This window comes from Balaenoptera physalus, assembly GCF_965194825.1.
Source record: "Balaenoptera physalus genome assembly, chromosome: 15".
In the NCBI taxonomy this organism is placed as follows: domain Eukaryota; kingdom Metazoa; phylum Chordata; class Mammalia; order Artiodactyla; family Balaenopteridae; genus Balaenoptera; species Balaenoptera physalus.
Window position 1 is genome coordinate 43,835,693 of NC_138894.1, and position 21,258 is coordinate 43,856,950.

At 32.7% G+C, this 21,258-nt stretch overlaps 1 protein-coding gene across 10 annotated transcripts in view; it reads left to right on the forward strand.

Annotated features, from left to right (window-relative positions):
• Positions 1-21,258, forward strand: part of VPS54 (VPS54 subunit of GARP complex) — a 132,594-nt gene that overhangs the window by 73,762 nt on the left and 37,574 nt on the right. For all 10 annotated transcript variants that reach the window (XR_014253951.1, XM_082426555.1, XM_082426556.1 and 7 more), the window contains 7 exons: positions 1,168-1,202; positions 3,264-3,395; positions 6,566-6,951; positions 14,178-14,304; positions 15,278-15,385; positions 17,723-17,778; positions 21,155-21,251. Coding sequence is in view for 9 of the 10 variants with exons in the window: in XM_082426555.1 (XP_082282681.1) it covers positions 1,168-1,202; positions 3,264-3,395; positions 6,566-6,951; positions 14,178-14,304; positions 15,278-15,385; positions 17,723-17,778; positions 21,155-21,251 (941 nt within the window). In the remaining variant the exon portion in view is untranslated. The remainder of the gene's footprint in view (positions 1-1,167; positions 1,203-3,263; positions 3,396-6,565; positions 6,952-14,177; positions 14,305-15,277; positions 15,386-17,722; positions 17,779-21,154; positions 21,252-21,258) is intronic.

A 21,258-nucleotide genomic window follows, 5' to 3' on the forward strand; every position in this document is an offset into this window, starting at 1 on the left:
AGAGGGAGTAGAAAATGTACCTGTGAAGGAGACTAAAAAGAAGTAGTCAGAGAGATAGGAGAGTCAACCAAGAGAGAGTTCCACCTTAGAGATGGAAGGTAGTTAGAATTTCAAAGAAGTGCGAATAATTAGTCTGCAGTGTCAGAATACTTAAGGGATAGATCAGGTTTGCACTCTGAGAAATCTCTGTGGATTTGGCAATTTGGGAGATCTTAGGGAGGACATTTAGACTGGAGTAGTAGTTACAGAAACTTCAATACTATGTATTAAGGAGTGAGTACAAGAGTAAGAAGTGGAGACTGCCAATATGGATGTGACTTGAAGATTTGAAATGTAAGGTATTGACTAGAGGGAACAGAATCCCTCTAGTTTGTTTCTATTAGCAGTTGTGCTAGAATGTTTTTGCATGGCCAGGATTAGATGAGGCAAGAGAGATATTCGCATAATCCTGAGAGTGAGTGCTTCCTTAAATTCTGCACCTGAGGTTCTCCCTTGCCTCAGCCTACTCTAGGCCCTGGGGTTTATCTTTCTTCTTCTTCTTCTTTAATGGAAGAGAACTGAGCGTGTTTGTATGCAGAGAGGAAAGAGCTATTAAAATGTTAAAGATATGGAGAGGCAGGGTAATTGATGTGATCTCAGAGAAGAGGCAGGGGAGGATGGAGTCCGAGTACAGAAAGCTTAGTTTTGGAAAGGAGGGTACCTTGTTTGAAATCTGATTGGTGAGACAAAGATAAAGGAGGTTCATTTGCAAGAAGTTTGTAGAGGATACAAACTAAGATGTCTAAGAAGAAAAATAATATGGCATTAAAAAATTTTTTGATCATAGGAAATACTGGATGGGATGGTAGACCTTTTGAACAATAAAAATAGCATTTCTATAAGATAGCACCAAGCTTTCTGTGTCCATTTAAAAAAGACTTGAATACATTTAGTTGTTTTATTGCTACTATACAATTGATTAAAATTATTTGAAACATACGTTTTATTCACTGCTTTGCCTACTCCTAGGTATACAGAAGGTGTTTGATATTTGTTGAAGAAAGAAACTTAAATGGTTATTTAATTGTGACCTAGTATAGTATTGAATCTGTCAAAATATATTTTATGGAAATAAAATGAAAACAAGTTTTAAAAAATCATATTTTCCCTTTTCCTTTTTTAAAATAGATAAATCCAGGACAGATCTGGAGCAAGTACCTAAGGTAACAAAACCTGAAAAATGAGAATACAGCTTTTTAATATTTGATCTTTAATTTTGCCTTGTAAGAAGCTTTCACTGGGCTGTTTTCTGATGCTTTGACTGCTTTGCGTCTTCTGGGACTTTCTCACTTTTCTTCTCTCTCTTTTGCATGATCAGTCTCTTCTTTATCACCAAAACCTACAAATATGTTTAAATCTTTTCACTTTAAAATATAATTTTATTGATCTTATTACCCCTCCAAATTATTAGGGATATTTTCTTTGTATGAAAAATTTTGTGGAGATGTGTAATAGATGAGTGTTTTTTTTGTTTTTGTTTTTTTTCTGGGGAAGGAGTCCATTGCATTCATCATATTCTCAAAGAGGTCTGTGATGATTGCTCTTTAGGGTGAGAAGAGACAGAAGGATGAAAGACAGAAACAAAAAGGAAAGGGCAGTCATTTTTAAAGTTCTTTGATTCCTACAAAATAAAATTCAAACTGTGTCATTTAAGGCCCTTAATTATTCACTTCCATCATAGGCACACTCTTAACTTTTGCCTACTAATCTTTACACATTCTTTACTTCAGCCAGACTTTTTCGCTGACTCCGTGCTTTACTTGCAGTGTTCCTTTAGCCTGGAAGACTTTTCTCTTATGTCTCCATATCTAATCCTTTACAGTTTTTTGCTTAAATGACAACTTTACATGAATACATTTCCTCCAAATGAAGATCACTGGCCCCTTTGCCAAACTGCCATAGCATTTTATCTAGACCCCTGCCTTCTCTTTTAAGGCATTTGTCACTCTTTCCCTTATAAAATATTTATGTATATATTTTATCACATCCCTTGGGCTAAAGATCCTTGAGATTAGGACCTCTGGAATAATTTAGCTTTGTTTCCACCTTAGTGCCTAGCATAAGAGTAAAATCATAGATAGTCACATTTATTGAGTTAATCAATACTTTCAGTTATACTAGAGGGACTAGAAAATATACTCATGTCCCTAGTTAGATTTCCCTATCACATTCATACTAATTTTTGGATATGGGTCATATGAATCAGTGAATATAATAAAATATAACATAGAAATTAATTGATTAAACCACATTTCAGGCCTTATGCTATGTGCTGGAATAGAAAGATTAATAATCTATAAATCCAGTCTTATAGGAACATATGGTCTGGGGGAGATATACATATTAAGTAAAAATATTTATGAAGTATGAGATAAATAAGTATACATGGTATACTTGTGTTTAGAGATGGGGTTAAATAAATTTTGTGAAGTATGAGATAAATAAAACTCTTAATGCCATTCTAAGAGAGTTTGGTCTGTCAGTCATGGGAATTCATTGAGAGATTTAAAAAGAGAAGTTAATTCAGTTATAATTGCATTTTAAAGATATATAGAGGATAGATTAGGGAAGGACATCAGTAAGCAGCCATTTACTATAATCCAGAGATAATGAGGAGCTGTAGAAATACTGTGGAGATAGAGTAGAGAGGAGATTCAAGTGACAATAAGGAAATATTAAGGGTAGTACTTGGTGCCCAGATGGATGTGGTATACAAGGGAAAGGAGCAGTCTCTTCATAAAGTTGAATTGTTTTGGTTTTAAAATTCAGTGTATGTCTAATCTAAAAAAGTTTGAAAGAATTTTGAGCAAGAGAAAATAGAAATATAAGTATAGAGATATTGATATTTGACATTTTTAAAAAACCACTATCAGTGGGAAATAATACAGAAATTTTAGGGTAAGTATGATATCTCCCTTTCATATGTGCCCAGTGGGACTGCATTCGTGAGTTTGACCAAGTAGTAATGGAATGACCATCTCTATTGGTAAAGGCAAAAAAACATTTTTCTATCTTTCATGAGCATTTTTAGCTGGATGAAACATTATTTATATATTTTTCTTCTACAGATTTTTGTATAAATAACTCAACTTGTTATCACTTGCTTTTTCTGTATATGCCTGAGATTCAAGTTAATTATTGTTTAATGGTCTTATGATGTTAGAAGGGATAATGGATGTAAAGAAAATGTTTATCTAATTGAGGGAAATGCATTTTTTTAATAGATTTTTATGAAACCAGATTTTGCCTTGGACGATTCCTTAACTTTTAATTCAGTTTTACCATGGTCTCATTTTAATACTGCTGGTGGAAAAGGAAATCGTGATGCAGCTTCCTCAAAGTTGCTACAAGAAAAGGTAGTTTCTTTTTTACTTTTCCCATGTAGAAAACTATTTTAATTAAGTGGTACTGTTGGTGTGAGTTCAGAGTTAGTTATTTAGTAGGCACTAATTCCTTTAATTTCATCTTTATTGTTACTGATAATTAGAACCCTTCAGATCTTAACTGATAAAGTAATAGCACTTTGTTTCAATGCAATACAAGTTGTGCTGTTGAAAAAGGAAAAGGTTATTGTTTGAGTGCTTCTTATCTGAAACAGCAGTTGATAGCAATCTCAATTGAAAGGATGTATTAGATAACACAATTAATTGTTTTACATTTATTCCAAACAGTATATTGGCTAATTTTATATTCTTTACGATTTAAAGCACAGAAAATTAACTTTTCCTGATGTACTATTTTTCTTCGTTTATACATAGTAATGATTATTATTTTGAAGCAAAAATATCATAGTTAAAAAATGCAGTGTACCTTTAGCTTTGCAAAGCTTTGCAAAGCGTAGCCTTTTGCGTGTTATTAGTCAGCAGTTTTTCAAAATTTTACAGTGTTCTATATTTCAGAAGTCAATATCTTGAAAGTCATTTAAAATGTAAAACTTTAAACATAACTCACAGATCAAGAATCTTTTAAAACTGGAACAGGAAGTAAAGACCTTTGATCTCTGTTCTTTCTTAGCACTCAGTTTAGAGCTTTTCTAAAACTGACTGTGGTTCCTAAACTGAGATGAAAGCATTTCATTTTAGTCTGGTGACGGCTCTTGGCAGTCTGAAAGCTTGCCTCAGGTAGACTATTCAATAAGTTGGGTCCAGTCCTTCTCAGCAACTGAAGAAGGGCTACTTAGGGCGGAGAGGAGAAGAAATGTCGGGAAAGAATTGTGAGTATTCCATTTCTCACAGTTGAAAATGAAAATGAATTCACTTTTATTTTTTTTGGCAACATTTTCATCTATAAAGGTTTTCCTTGAGTAAGAATAAATTCACAAATCTTATGAAAACAATGGATATATAGACACAGTCTCACTCCCAGACTACTTTTTCACATTCCAAGTATATCCCCTGGTAGAATAATACCTTAAAAGAGAAAAACAACAAAAGCCAATAAAAATTTCATCAATCTATACAGATACTTTTAGGAATACTTTAAAAATTGTTCCCTTTATAGAATTTTAATAGGAAATGAATTATGAAAATATTATGCCTTTGAAAAGAATAGATCAAGGAGTATTGATAAATTGCAGAAATCTTTGAAATTCAAATGAAACAATTTTCTCATGCTAAATGTTTAAAGTGACTAAAGTAATGGAAATTTTTTTTTTTTTTTTGGTAAGTTGCAGAATCAGCTTTATTACATTTACATTTTGTCTCCTCATTCTGTTCTGTTCTTAGAAAAGGAATGGAAGACAGGATTCCAAGACAGGATTCAAACTCACTGTATGATTGACAGCACCCGTTTTATCTTGCTAGCTTTAAAGAGGGGATGCTACAACCAGGATTAGAGAAATTTTTGTCCTATTGTAGTACTGCTACCCAAAGTGCTGGTCTGCGATGAGATAACGAGTTTGCTCTAGAACGTAAATCATTTCACTGCTTCCTTCATTAAGAAAGTCTTTCTGTGAAAAAGCAATACCATGGGCTTAGTGATGTAGTTGATTTAATTTGCAGCAGAGTTCCTCATTTCATCATGGACCTGTTAAACAGTTCACAAACTGGCAGCAGCATATAAACTGCATTCTGAGTACTGCTGTCCTACAGGAGTTACTTTTTCTCCATTTTCTGAAGATTGAGTCTACTTTAGCTTGTGATGTACCTAAGTACCTTCACCCCCATATTGCTTTTTAGGTAAATAAATGAACAGCTGTTGAAGGTAAAAAGAACAACAGCAAAAGAGTATAAATGCAACAGATTTAAACTACAGAAGAATGTCTTGTTTGTAATCTATTATATATTATAATAGATTATTGAAGGAGCCGTATTGAAGATATGCATGATCCTGCATGGTTTTAATGAGACAGGCTTGGTGACCAAATAATCCTCTAATTTTATGAGTCCTAAATGTTGAAAGCCCATTAACCCTTTAACACTATAAATTCTCCTGAGATGTTCAGAGATAATTCTTAAAGTTTGAGCTATAGGTTGAAGAATCTAGAAGTAAAAAAGTGGGGGAGAAATGGAAAAATAATATAGCCAAAAAAGGCATATGCAGTTATGAAGGAAGAAAAGACAACTCAAGTTTTAGAAGTCCATATTTGAAATTAGAAAGCATTCTTAATACATGTTACTCCAGGAATTAATTTTGGTAGTATTACAAATAAGATATATATGAACTAATTGTTTCAGTCAACTGTTTAAGAGGAAGCCACATTGGAAATAAACTGAGTTTTACAAATTGATAAAAGAATAATTATTGAAATGTGAAATTAACAGCCTAAAAAAAAAGATCCAGGTGAATTCTAGTACTCTCTGTAATTTGTGGCTGGATCACCAATCTGTCTTTCATGAATTCTCTAACGTTTTGAGGCAGCATGGTACAGTAGAAAGAACTTCAGTTTTTGAGTTAGACAAACCTGGGTTCAAATTTCAGTTTTTCTACTTACTAATCATATGACTTTATTCAAGTTATTTAATGTTTCTGAGCCTCATTGTCCTCATCTGTAAAATAAAATAATAATAATACCTGTATTCCAAGATTGTTAAAATTAGAAGATGGTGTATATAAAATACCAGTGCCTGGTACATAGAAAGTCAGTAAATGGTAACTATAATCATCTTTCAGTCAGATAAATTATACATGATATTTGTGATGGCAATGATGTGTGGAGGTTAAGGAAATCAATCATTCTCTCTCAGATCTTGGAACTTCTAAAACTAGATTATAATCTGAGATGACTATGGGCTACTTTTACTTTCTAGAAAGTAGTTGGTGTTTGGAGGACAGTAATGGCAGGAGCAGAGGAAGAAGGTAAATCACCTTCTATGCTTTTGTCTTACATTTATTAACTTTGGGCTCTACCTTTCATCTCCCTTCTATTTTGTATGCCTAGTATCAAGCATCACATTATCAAACAGTTCACACAATGGGATTTAAAATACATGTAGAAATATTGTATCATTTTCAGAAAGTATTTGGATAGTTAAGGTATACTTATAATATGCTGTGATTTTTTTTTTTCTTTTCCTTTCCTCTTAAGCTGAGCCATTATCTGGATATTGTGGAAGTAAACATTGCTCACCAGATCTCTCTACGTTCAGAAGCATTTTTTCATGCAATGACCTCTCAACACGAATTGCAGGACTACCTCAAGAAAACTTCCCAGGCTGTAAAAATGCTTCGAGATAAAATTGCACAGATTGATAAAGTAATGTGTGAAGGATCACTACACATTTTAAGACTGGCACTTACCAGAAATAATTGTGTTAAAGTATACAATAAACTGAAATTAATGGCCACTGTACACCAGACTCAGCCTACAGTACAGGTGTTGTTATCTACTTCTGAATTTGTCGGAGCATTGGACTTAATAGCAACAACGCAAGAGGTTTTACAGCAGGAACTTCAGGGCATTCACAGCTTCCGGTATGTCCATTAAGTAAGCCATTAGAAATAATGTTAGAAATTTCTAAAGGATAAATTTTAGTGTGTAATGTTAGCTGAAAATAAATGAATGTGTTTAGAGTTACAAGGGTATTTTTTTCTTCCAGATTGATCTGTTTAATAATGTTATCATTCTGATATTTTAGTCTTACTAAAACAAACAAAAATCATAAGGACCAATATTTACAGAGACATTTGGATAAAGAAGTAAAATTAAATTTTCTAGTAGATGAAATCAACAAAGGGCCAGTCATAGCTTTGAAAATTATATTTTGAAAATGTTGAAGTAGTTTTGTGTCAAGATAATAGATAAAGGTGGAAAAAGGAATACCAGTATAGCTGAAATTAAGTTCATTTTAAAAGCCACTGAATAAGTTTTAAATTAGGTAATTATTAAAATTCATTTCTCATTTGCAGTCTATCACATTGCAAAAAATTCCACACGATGATGGAAAAGACCCAATTTCTTCTAAGTTTTCATTTTGAAAATACCTTTAAGATTAGGGTTTTAGTTATTTTATGTGAGATCATGTCGTATGTTTAATTTACAGATTACACCAATTGTAAGCCGTCAAAATTTCATTCAGTTAAGCAGGCTTTCAGTGTCCTTGTTGAAGTTCCTATCTGCTGGGAAATCTTATACTACTGAGTGACTACAAAGAAGTTTTATGGAAGACGTGCTCTGTAACTTAATATATTCTGGAAAGGTTATCTTCAATATAAGTTTATTTTAATTGAATTATAAGTTCTTATTGACTAAGGATATGTAATTGGAATATTTATTTAGAAAGCACTTTTAAAAAGTTGGCCCAATTTTAATTATGCAAATGAATGATTGATTCATTTATTCAAGAAATGGTTATTGATTACATGACAGACACCAGGCAGAATACTGGGAATATAGCCATGAACAAAGCAGAGATGCTTTCTGCTCTGTTTCTACAGTTTATTTGGTAGGAGGGAGACAAATTACTGGGTAGTTATTATACAGTACAGTACAGTATGATGATGAATGTACAGATTGCTATGGAGCCTAACCTTACGGGAAGAACCTTATCCAGACTTGGATGTTTACAGAAAAAGTTTGGATCACAAACCTCTTTGAGAATCTATTGAAAGCTGTGGATGGACCTTCTTTCCATAAAAATACACCTGTACATAAAATTTTGCAATCAATTTTGGGTGGTTTGTAGTCCTTTGAAGCCTACTTTGGATTTCTCAGCATGGGAACCCAGGGTGACTAAATGATTTTTAGTTTCCCCTTTACCTCTGAAATTTTAAATATTTCTCTTTTTTGAATGTGTGTATGGCATATATTTTTAAAATAATATTAATTTTGTCAGTATTTTAGCAAAATGGACTTCTGTAATGACAGAAGCTGTGTTTTTTCTTGTCACCACTATATAATACGAACTTGATGAATATTGAGAGCTGATTCTGCAAAGTAGAGTGCTTTATCCTCTGAATAGAGCAATAGAAACAAAGATTAAATGCTTGCCTGCTAAACACAAATTCTGAAACTGTTCTCATTTTTACTCCAAAAGTCATGCAGTTTATTTTATTTCATTTTCCTGACTCATAAGTTTATGCCCAATAATACTGATGAAAAGTTTAGTTCTCCAAAGCTATCTGGAAAATATTTAAGAACAGGGTTGGATATTTATTCCCAGTAGATTATGATTTATCAGAAGGCAGAATGAAAATTTTAATCTTGTAATTATAATCTTGTAATTATCTTGAGCTCAAGAAAGAGTTTACCTTTATTTTCATCCTTACTTTTTTTGTTTGTACCTTAAGAGACAAAATATTCTTCATAAAAAAGTGTATATGGTTTTTTAAAAGACTTTCAAATATTCTGATTATCCATGTTTTACTCAAATATCTACTATTATTTTTTTAGAACCTGCACATTTGTAAAGAGTGTTTATTCTTCATATAAAATATAATATATATGAAAATATATTTGAACCTTGATACCTTGCAGGTTTCATATAGAAAAGATTCAGTTACCTTGAAATTCAGGGATATAATGTTGTTATTTGCTGTTTCTTACTGTAAAGGTTTATGTAGAAACTTCAGTTTTCACCACTGTTAATTTTTTTTCTTTATTACTTACTACCACCATTACTCTACTACTACCACCACTACAAAACCTAGGAACATTTTTTGAATACTTTGGTATTCTGTACCAGTGCTAAGAATATTGCATATATTATTTGATCCCCCTCCCCACTCCAAAAAAACCCCTCTATGAGATAGATAGTTTTATCCCATTTTAATAGATAAGGAAACTGGAGCATTGAAAATCTTAGATAACTTGCTCCAAGTCATACAGGAAGTTATAAAACAGTAGAGTCAAGGTTCAACGCAGATCTCATCAGACCCAAGAGTTATGTATACTTTTTAATATATTTGATTGAGGTTTTGTAGGACCTCAAATAGATCACTCTGAACGTCAGTGCTAATTTTCTAGTGCAATAGATGTTAAACTGTGGGCAACTGAGTTAGAGGTTTGCTGAGCTAGGAATCTACCATAGTAATAGATTTTAGGTTAAAAATTAATGAAACTAGTTTTTCTAGTGGTATGCCGCCTTCTTCTTCTTTTTGAAAGAAAATGTGGAAAACATTCAGAGTTAATTATAGGTTCCAGCTTATTATGATTTCATTGATCAGAGGCCACCTTGGGATTCCACTTAAGGGATTTTTATTATTGGAAGTATTAAAAGGTATTTAACATCTTCTTTGCTCCCATATAATCTCCCATAATTTAGATCTTGAAAACATTATGATATGAAAACATCCACATTGTGTGCTCTGAGGTGAAGCCAAAACAACAGATTTTCTGCTATTTGATGAAACTAGTATTACTGTAGGGTTTATTGATATGTAAGTTTCTGTGATAAAAGCAACACAAAGGTCATTGTAGTGAACCCACAGCTTAGTAGAAGATCTGAATTCATGTACAAATTGAGGCATATTAAAGTAGAAAGTATTAGAATTGCTCCAATTTGTTTAGCCGGATATATGAGCCTATGTACTTTTTCAGAAAGTGATTTTTAGTTATTTGTCTGTCATTTCAGCAGATTTCTTTCACCACTGTAAAGTATTATATGTGATTATTAGGATACATACTTTTAAAATGAACTGTTAGCAGATTTATCTATTAAATATTTTTGGTAAGGTTAATAATAATATACAGGCTAGTATAATTGCATCTATTGTTAAAGTAGTCAAAAATATTTTAAAAACAGAGCAAGGATGAATAGGTAAATCCTATAAAACACTAATTCTAGAAATTTTATTTAGGGATTTGCTTAGACGAATCTTTTTATATATGTTATCATATACCTGTGAGTACATAATAAATACTATTTGATGTTAGTATTGAGATTCATATCTGCTCTTCTTTATTATATTTGTCAGACTTTAAAATTACTTAAGATGCGTAAAAATGAAGCTACTCAGTTATTTTTGACAATATCTGAGGTTAAATAGAACCTCACATTTAAGTTATTAGGCTGAAATGATAGAGTTTTATTACTCTGATGCCCAAACATCAGTAGATACAGTCCTATGGACTTCCTACCATAGTTCTTTGTTGGGATTTGCTGAAGACTATTTGTACCTGAAGGTAACACAGACTTGGGTATTAACCTCTAGTCTGCATTTAAAAGGAATTTTTGATCTTTATAAAAATCAATTAACTGAGAACAAAGCAATGTTAAACTTATGTGTGGATTCATATCCTACCCTATTACTGCTTTTTAAAACTTACTGAAAACTGAAACATACAAAAAAAATAGAGGAAATATTATGAAGAGAGTTATATGAAGCTGGATAAATTGCATATCACCTCTGAGTTATCAACTCATAGCCAACTTGGTTTTCTCTATATGCCTCCCCCTACTCCTGGATTATTTTGAAACAAATCCAAAACATCATTTCATTTCATCCATAAGTATTTCATTATGTATCTCTGAAAGATAAGGATCTTTAAAAACATAACTCGAATATCATTCATAGTTTCAAGTAGCTAGTCAGTGTTCAGATTTTCCTATTTCTCTTAAAATTCTTTTCACAGTGTATTTGTTGAAACAGGATCCAAATAACAACAACTGTATATTACAATTGGTTGATATATTTCAAATGTCTTTTGATATATAGTTCTCCATTCTTCTCATTTTCTCCCTTTCAAAATATTTATTGAAGAAATTGAGTTGTCTTTGTAGTGCTTCTCACAGTCTGGATTTTGCCAACTGCATCCCCATGTTTAGTGTGTTTTCCTTTTGCTTGTATTTTCTATAAACTGGTAGTTAGATTTAAAGCCTTGATCAGATTTAAGTTTTTCTTCTTGGTAAGAGTACCTAATAGGTGTATTTCAGCCAAGAGGCATATATCTGGTTGTCTCTCTTTTCATGAAATTAGCAGCCATTTGGTGATCATTGCCTAGATTTATCATCTCATTATGGGTTGGAAATCATGATATTCTAATTCTAAACTTCCTTATTCATTTATTAATGGACTATTTCTATAAAGCCATATTTCTCCATAACAATTATTTGATAATTTTGAAGGACAGTTCTTACAAGGATAGGCAAGATAAAGTCTAGGTTCTTTTCCTTTATTTAGCAGTTTTTAAAATAATGAATTGAAAAATGTAGCATCTTCCAAATGTTTTATAAGCACATGGATTTATATATATTTGAAGTATTAAGTTTTTTTTTAATCGATGTTCATATTGTCCTATCTTTTGTAGGAACCTCCTCAAGTCCTTTTGATTCTATGAGTAGTCATTAATGGTTTTCTTCATGTTATGACAGGATATTCATATTATACATTTTCTGCTCCATATTTGTAAACTGCCATTTCTCTAAGGAGCCCTAGTTTCTTTTAGTAGGAAATGGTATTTAGAAATTACAATCTAGGTATCAGAGGTGTTCCTTGCTACTGGATTGGTCATGATCTCTAGGCCTTTTTAGTGGGCAGAGCTAGAAAATAATTTTCCCTCTTTTTCTTAAGGTATATCCCTTGTGGTATGAGTGGATAAATTACTGTGTTTTAAAGTCACTTGAAATAATTCCTCTTTGTGTAGATTTGCCTGTACTTTGATACATAGTTAAGTTCATTTGTTTCATTTGCTTTTGATATTCAAGGATTGCTGTTTTTAAATGTAATATTGTTTTACAACTATGTTAAGTAGTTACATCGTTCCAAAGTCAAATCAATAAAACAAAAGATATTCAGAGAAATTTAACTTCTATCTTGGTTCTCTTCCTCTGTACCTACTCCTATAAGTCATTTAAAAAAGTTTTAGTTTATGTTTATTTATCCATCTCTCTGTCTGTCCCTCATCTTAGATAAGCATTAGCATACTGTACATACTTTTCTCCACCTTGCGGTTTTTACCTTACAGTATATACCCTGTAGATCATGCTACAGTATGCATTCTCAATGGGGGATATGACCCAACGGGGGGAAAAGTTTGTTCTTGAAGGGTGAAAAAAATTCTTGGATTTTACAATGGTTTGTGGCCCTCCAAAGGCCACGGTACAGTATATCTGTGATATTAAAACTTCATGGGGAGTGATTAGGAATAAAAATGTCTGAAAAGACTTTGTAGGGGGGTAGTAGTTGAGAAACTGCTCTGTAGCAGTATATAGTATATTAATTGGTATTCCTCGATTCTTTTAAAAGTGCATAGGGTCTGTTATGATATATTTAACTAGTCTTCTATTGGTCAGCATTTGGGTTGTTTCCATTCCCTTGCAATTACCAACAGTGCTGCAATGAATGTATGTTCTTTTGTCATTTACCAGTGTATCTTTGAGATGGATTCTGAGAAGTGAGATTCCTAGGTCAAAGGCTAATTGCCTATGTAATTTCGCAAGACACTGCCAAATTCCTTTGATGGCAGTGTTTTAGTTTGTAAAAGTGGATATGTTATAAATTAGTTTATTGTGAGATGTTGTCACCATTTATGAGAACCTTATTAGACTTCTAATTAGCTGTGAGAAATATAATTTTCATATTGCAAAAAGCAAATTTATGTTATTTCACTTACCAGATTTTTTCTAAAAGTATCACTGCACTACTTACCATATTGTTGTTGTTCATAAGGAAGAACAACGGATCTGTCTAAAAGGTCACATGCTTTAATTTTTTTTAATGTGCTATATCTGGTCATAGTAAAGACAGTTGCTAACATTAAGGGCTTGTTTTTCAAATAAATGTAGCATAAACTTTTAAAATGTTTTTATAATTAATTATAAATGTTTACACTTAAGATAAATTTCACTAATTTTTGAACTGCCTTGGACCAACTAGATTACCTAGGTTTCTTCAACCCATTGTTTTTATGAAACTATTAGATTGTGTGGCAAAAATCCCTTTGGATATGACGGTATTCATCCTTAGTGCCCTTCAGAGCAGGGATTAACTACCTGGGACCATTCTTGTCACTTGGACAGTACTTGCTTTTTCTAAGGAAAAGTTTCCAAATCTCTTTATTAATACTTGCCCTCACCACCCCCACAACTCTGCCAAAGTTAGAGTCCTGCTCACTTTCACCCTAGCCAGGATCTGCAGGTGCTGAAGAGGTGGACTAAAAAGAAACATCATACTTCATGAGAAGAAGTTCCATGGATAGATTATAGCTCAGTGACTTTAGATCTTCACTCGTGTGTTCTAATGACTTTAATGGCCTGAGGGATATTGCACAGTAACTCAAACTGATCCTGACAGAGGTTGAGCTGAGTCAGTCTCTGCTATAGTCCTTCAGATATTTATAGGTACCCAGAACAGGGCCTGGTGCATACTAAGCGCTTGTATTTATTGCATGCATGAATGGCTGGGGAGCTACTGACATTTATATTCAGTAAGTGGTTAATGAGGAAAGGACTTAGAATATCTGAATATTTTGTCTGTGAAAAGCAGACTAAAAAGCAGTCATGAAGTTTTCTAGAACCAAGTTTCCTATAGTATATTTAACTGTTTGGAGGTTAAAGATATACAGAGAAAAATAGAATTTGGGAGATGACGTGAAACTGTCGCAGTTATTTTTGTTAAGTTAAAAGACTCCATTTTACTAAAACATCACCTTGTTGCACAAGTACTGTCAGCTAGAAAAGTTTTGCTGACGGGTTCCCTTGATCGTGGAGTAAATCTGGGTTTTTAATAAATGTAGGTAACATTTCCCTTTTCCTTTGTAGGCATTTGGGATCACAGCTTTGTGAATTAGAAAAACTGATAGATAAAATGATGATTGCAGAATTTTCTACTTATTCTCACAGTGACTTAAATAGACCATTGGAAGATGACTGTCAAATTTTAGAAGAGGTATGTCTTTTGAACTATAGAATGAAATTGATGTCATTGCGTAGTGTTATTTCCTAACAGCCTTAGTTTAGAACACATTCTCCTCAGGTTATAGTGAGCAAAATTATCTTCAATATCAAGCCTGTGATACCTATGAAATCTTTCACTAACTGTGTGACTTTAGGAAGCACATAATTGTTTATTATCCTGTGAAATTAGAGAATAAATAATTTTATAGCTTAATTAGAAATGGGAGTTAAAATGAAATCTTTATATGGCTTACTACCCAAGTTCCAAATATAGATATAGGATGTAGATATAGGATGAATTAACTTATATCCATGTATATGCATGTATTGGAGTGTGTCTTTTATAAAAAGTGATCATTATTATATGGTAACTTATCAGTCAGTCACATTCACTGAGCACCTATTATGAACATGTTTTATGCATATGCATATACAAATATATCATATTTGGTAACTTATCTAGTAACTTCTCAATGCTGATTATTGCCAAGAACTTGTAAAGAATCCAAAAAGCCCTGATAGCAGCCTAAGTAGTTAAAGAGATTTTTGTAAATGTTAGCAGTTAATGCTCCACAAATAATCCAGGTCATCATTCCAGTCTTCTAGACCACTAATTAGAAAGCACCAGGCTCATAGAGTATTTATTGGTCATCAGGGTTTGAGAAGAATACTTTCTAGCTACTTACTGAAACTAGACCAAAATATACTCATATTGTTTTGTCCCCAAACCAGCTTCATTTGATCCACTATAGTAGGTTAGGATTTACCTGTTTTAGAATAATGACTCCAAAAATCTGATGACAAGATTGCTATGGAAAGGGGTTTTTAAGGCTTTTAGAAAATACCATAAGGAGGATAGAGATTTGAGGGTCAAACAATAAAACCCTTGACGTTGATTATTTCTACCTCTAAGATTATTTTGTATTTGAATTTTGACATTGTATACCCTTCTTTTATTTTCACAGGAAAGACTAGTATCTCTTGTATTTGGACTTTTAAAACAAAGAAAACTTAACTTTTTAGAAATATATAGTGAAGAAATGATTATTACAGCAAAGAATATCATTAAACAGGTAATTATACTTTTTTATTTGATACATTTTGGTCTAGAATCTTTTGTGAAGTTTATTTTTACATGATCCTGTAATAATACATGCAGTATCATAGTAATATTTTCTCATTTATTAAAAAATTTTAAATATAGAAAAATAGAAGAAAGAAAAACATAGCCCTACCAGTCAAAAAGATTATCACTTTAAGAATATTTCTAAGCATAAGTTGTTACTGGTGTTTTTCATTGGTGCTCTCATACTGTATATATAATTTTGAATTGTATATATATTTCCGTTTGAATCATAACATAAGCATTTGCTCATAAGCCTTCAGAAATATCACTTTTAATGGTTGTATAAAATTCCATCAACATTATGTTAGTTAAACCTGTTTAACCTTTCCTCTGTGTTAAATATTTAGGTCATTTTCATTTTGGTACTATAAAGAGCACTGTGACAAACATCTTTGGTATACTTTGGTATAAAGTCTTGTTTGGTTGGTTTCTCATATTTAAGACTATTTTTCTTATAACTGTTTCCTGAAGTGGAACTATTGGTCAGAGAGTGAAAAGTATTTTTAAATTGTTTGATACATAGAGCTGAATTGCTTTTTTTCTAAAAAGATTCTACCAATAGTATATACTTTCACCAGCGTTTCTTCTTACTCTGATCTCTAAGAAATTATAATTGTAAACTAAAATCTATTTTTTTTTTAGTCCTCCCTGATTTTTTTCCCAAGCTAATTGGTATTTATTACAACACAATTGGCATAAAGTGATAAAGTGGAATTGTCAGACATTTTACATCTGCATTACTTTTAGAAATTAAAAGAAAAAGCTTACCACCTACAATGCTATCAAAGTTTCAGTATTTGTCATCTACTCATTAGAAAGTAGATATACATTTTAAGGTTATTTCAGTTTTAAAGATGTGAAATTCAAGTTGCTGCTATATTTCATGAGATACAGTTTTTTTCCATAAGCAGTTTTTTTTTTTTTAACATCTTTATTGGAGGACAATTGCTTTACAATGTTGTGTTAGTTTCCGCTGTACAACAAAGTGAATCAGCTATATGTATACACTTCCCTGATTTTTGTTTTGACTTTTTCTATTCAGATAAATCTCATTCTCTGAACTTTAGTTTTTCTGTATATGAAAAAGAACAATTTTGAATGAATTTCTTAGCTTAATTGATCATCATCATTAGGTTGAATGTACATTTCATAGTTTTTAATGTTTAAATAAAACAAGCAAGAAAAAGGTTACAATCACCCCATCTTTTACCTCTTTCAAACACTGACTAAAACACCATATTTTAAAATTATCACTACCACTTCCAAAAATTGTTGATAACTAGCACTAAATATACATGTATATTATAGCTTAGCTATTCTACTTCTAGGTAGTTTACCCAACAGAAATTCATACCTAGGCTCACCAAAGACAGCACAAGCATTCCATGGCAGCATATTTGTAATAAAAAACCGGAAAAACTCAAATTTTATCATCAGTAAAAAAGATAAATAGAATTATAGCATATTTACATCATTGAATACTATACAGCAATGAGAATGAATAAACTACATGGAACAACATGGATATTCACATACATAAGGTGGAGCCAAAGAAACCAGACACAGAAGAGTACACACTGTATGATTCCACTTACGTAAAATTCAAACACGGGCAAAATTAATCTGTGGTGTTAGAAATCAGGATAGTAATGTCTTTTGGGAGGAAGTAGTGACCAGGAGGGGAGCAGGAGGCGCTTACTGGTAATATTCAATTTCATAATCTGAGTTCTGGTTAAATAGGTGCACTCCATTTGTAAAAAAAATATTGAGCTATAAACATAATTTGTACAGTTTTCTGTATGTATATTATACTTTTAAACAGTTTTTAAAAACTGCTGTGTTTTAATTCCTAGACTTCTAAAGTCTGAGCATTTATTTTTTAAAACCTTAAACTGTTGCACGTGTTGCAAGGAAGTGTGACCTCCAAAATGAATTTCTTTTGGAATTTTAGTATGGGGCTTATACCATGTCCTAAGTATTATAGTTCTATGGGGGTTTTGCGTGTGTGTGTGTGTGTGTGTTTGTGTGTGTTGTGTGTGTATTTGTGTGTGAACAGTTTTAAATAGTAGGAAATTGTGATTAATACAGTTCAAGCATACCCTGGAATAATTATTTAATAGGGTAAAGGTAATGCTGCAGTTTTTTAAACACCTTGAGGTGTAAGAGACAGGAGAAGTTTGGTCAAATAATTATAGTCATTGAGGCCCTTATTAATATACAAATGAACATGTAGTACTTACAGTTCTAAAGACGTTAATCAAATTTTTTTTCTTAAATTTTGCAGTGTGTGATTAATAAAGTTTCACAAATAGAAGACATAGACACAGATGTTGTTTTGAAGTAAGTATAAATATTAAGTTGGGGTTACCAGTCAGGGAAAAGATAACGCATTAGAATAATCTAAGGAGGATTTAGTTCAGGAATTATTTGCTAAGGTGTGGGCAGAGTGTAGGAAAATCACAAGTGATAGTGCAGTACCTTTAAGGGACAAAGAAAGAGAGCAGTTAATGGAATTCAGAAGGGCAAGAAGATGTAAGTAGCTGAAAAAAAAAAGTCTTGTAGTAGTTTGAAGTGATCTTCAGTGGAGGGAGGCAGTCATCCTGAGGTAACCCCTCAGGGATGGAGACGGACTATTAACACCTTTCCTCCTTTCAGTCTTTTGTAAGGGCTCCTCACTGGCCAAGCCCAGCAGGTCAGCCCCCCAGGGCAGAGAGAGGGTGGAGAGGATACAACGTCATATGGAGGGCGGAAATTGAAGAGGAATAGCAGTGTTAAATTTAAATTATTTAGCTATATAATTAAAACCCAGTTAGCTTTGAGAAGTTTGAGTACATGATTTTGAATTGTCCATGTCTGTAATTTTTTGTTTTCCCCTTGAAATAACTATTCTTATTTTAAGGAGAATAGTGATAAATATTTTATGACTATGAATTTCTTGTTCATATAGGTATCTAAACTTTATTAACTGGTCTAAGATATGAATAGTAATATGGACAACTGTAAAACTTCTCTGGGCCAAACTCATAGAATGAGGATTGTGGAGTTTTAATTTCCACACTATTACCTAGTGAAAGCTCAGTTTCAGAATTAGTTGAAGCAATTCTAATAATGCAGGGATCACTAGTAGTTGGAAAAATTAAGTTACTGGACCTTTGCTAAAAGCCCTATATACATGGAGAGTCAGTTATTTTTAATATTTTTCTTCCCTAGGGAATTTTCTCAACTTAGAGAACATCCTATATCGCAAGTGTATAGGAGTATCTTTTGATAATAAAGTCCTAGGTGTAGCAGCGTTAATTAAAAATTTGGAGTAATAAGTCATTGTAGTACTCTAAAATATCTTTATGGAATTCTATTTTAATCTTAAAGTTGATTGATGTCAGTTATAAAAATATTGGCTGTACTATTATGTATTGTAATATTTAGTATATATATAATATGTAGCTAATATAATATTGGCTAATACTTACATAGCACTGTGCATTGTTCTGAGTACTTCGTATTAACTCAGTTTATATTCACAGCTACCATATAAGGTAGGTTCTACCCATTTAAAATGAGAAAATTAGATCATGGAGGAGTTAAGTCATTTGTCCAGAGTCACACAACTAGTAAGTGGCAGGGCTGGAACTTGAACCAAGGCATTGTGGCTTAAGAGCCCATGCTCTTAGCCACCATGCCACATGATCCTTCATATATGGAAGAGTACTTTTTAGTTTGTAGTTAGAACAGTAGGTTATTAAGTTTATTAGGGGAGATGTTATGTTTCTATTTTTATTTTTATTTTTTTAACATTTTTATTGGAGTATAATTGCTTTATAATGGTGTGTTAGTTTCTGCTTTATAACAAAGTGAATCAGTTATACATATACATATATCCCCGTATCTCTTCCCTCTTGCGTTTCCCTCCCTCCCACCCTCCCTCTCCCACCCTTCTAGCTGGTCACAAAGCACCGAGCTGATCTCCCTGTGCTATGCAGCTGCTTCCCACTAGCTATCTATTTTACATTTGGTAGTGTATATATGTCCATATATACACTACTACTCTCTCACTTTGTCCCAGCTTACCCTTCCCCCTCCCCGTGTCCTCAAGTCCATTCTCTAGTAGGTCTGCGTCTTTATTCCTGTCTTGCCCCTTGGTTCTTCATGACCATTTTTTTTTTTTTTAGATTCCATATATATGTGTTAGCATACGGTATTTGTTTTTCTCTTTCTGACTTCACTCTGTATGACAGACTCTAGGTCCATTCACCTCACTACAAATAACTCAATTTCGTTTCTTTTTATGGCTAAGTAATATTCCATTGTATATATGTGCCACATCTTCTTTATCCATTCATCTGTCGATGGACACTTAGATTGCCTCCATGTCCTGGCTATTGTAAATAGAGCTGCAAGGAACATTGTGGTACATGACTCTTTTTGAATTATGGTTTTCTCTGGGAATATGCCCAGTAGTGGGATTGCTGGGTCATATGGTAGTTCTATTTTTAGATTTTTAAGGAACCTCCATACTGTTCTCCATAGTGGCTGTATCAATTTACATTCCCACGAACAGTGTATGAGGGTTCCCTTTTCTCCACACCCTGTCCAGCATTTATTGTTTGTAGATTTTTTCCTTCTTTTTTTTTTTTTTTAATCAGTCATCAAATTTTATACACATCACTGTATACACGTCAATCCCAATCGCCCAATTCAGCACACCACCATCCCCACCCCACCGCAGTTTTCCCCCCTCGGTGTCCATACGTTTGTTTGTAGATTTTTTGATGATGGCCATTCTGACCAGTGTGAGATGGTATCACGTTGTAGTTTTGATTTGCATTTCTCTAATGATTAATGAGGTTGAGCATTCTTTCATGTGTTTGTTGGCAATCTGTATATCTTCTTTGGAGAAATGTCTCTTTAGGTCTTCTGCCCATTTTTGGATTGGGCTGTTTGTTTTTTTGATATTGAGCTGCATGAGCTGCTTGTAAATTTTGGAGATTAATCCTTTGTCAGTTGCTTCATTTGCCGATATTTTCTCCCATTCTGAGGGTTGTCTTTTCGTCTTGTTTATGGTTTCCTTTGCTGTGCAAAAGCTTTTAAGTTTCATTAGGTCCCATTTGTTTATTTTTGTTTTTATTTCCATTTCTCTAGGAGGTGGGTCAAAAAGGATCTTGCTGTGATTTATGTCATAAAAGTGTTCTTCCTATGTTTTCCTCTAAGAGTTTGATAGTGTCTGGCCTTACATTTAGGTCTTTAATCCATTTTGAGTTTATTTTTGTGTATGGTGTTAGGGAGTGTTCTAATTTCATTCTTTTACATGTAGCTGCCAGTTTTCCCAGCACCACTTATTGAAGAGGCTCGTTTATTAAGGGAGGTGTTATGTTTCTATTTTTATTCCAGAATATATCTTTTCCATATTTAACCAAAATTAGTTTATTTTTCTATGCTTTTTCATCAAATGGTCACGAAGCATGTTCACATGGAATTACTACATGATAAGATTCATAAGTCAGTGTACTTGACTAGTCTTAGAGATGTTTAAACAAGGAGAAGTTGCTTAATAATTGACATCTTCATCTCAATTTTACAATTTTAGCTAGGTATCTAGATTAAATTGCGTTTTATTATTCTCTTGTTGCTAGTGTTTAGTGTAGTTTCCTCCAATTTGTAGATAATACCATGTTGGCCTGAAGACAGTCATTATTTTTGTTTGAATTTTTTTTTCTAGGCTTGCAGATCAGATGAGAATGTTGAATTTTCTTCAGTGGTTTGATCTGCTAAAGGATATTTTCTCTAAGTTTACAATTTTCCTACAGAGAGTTAAGGTAAGCT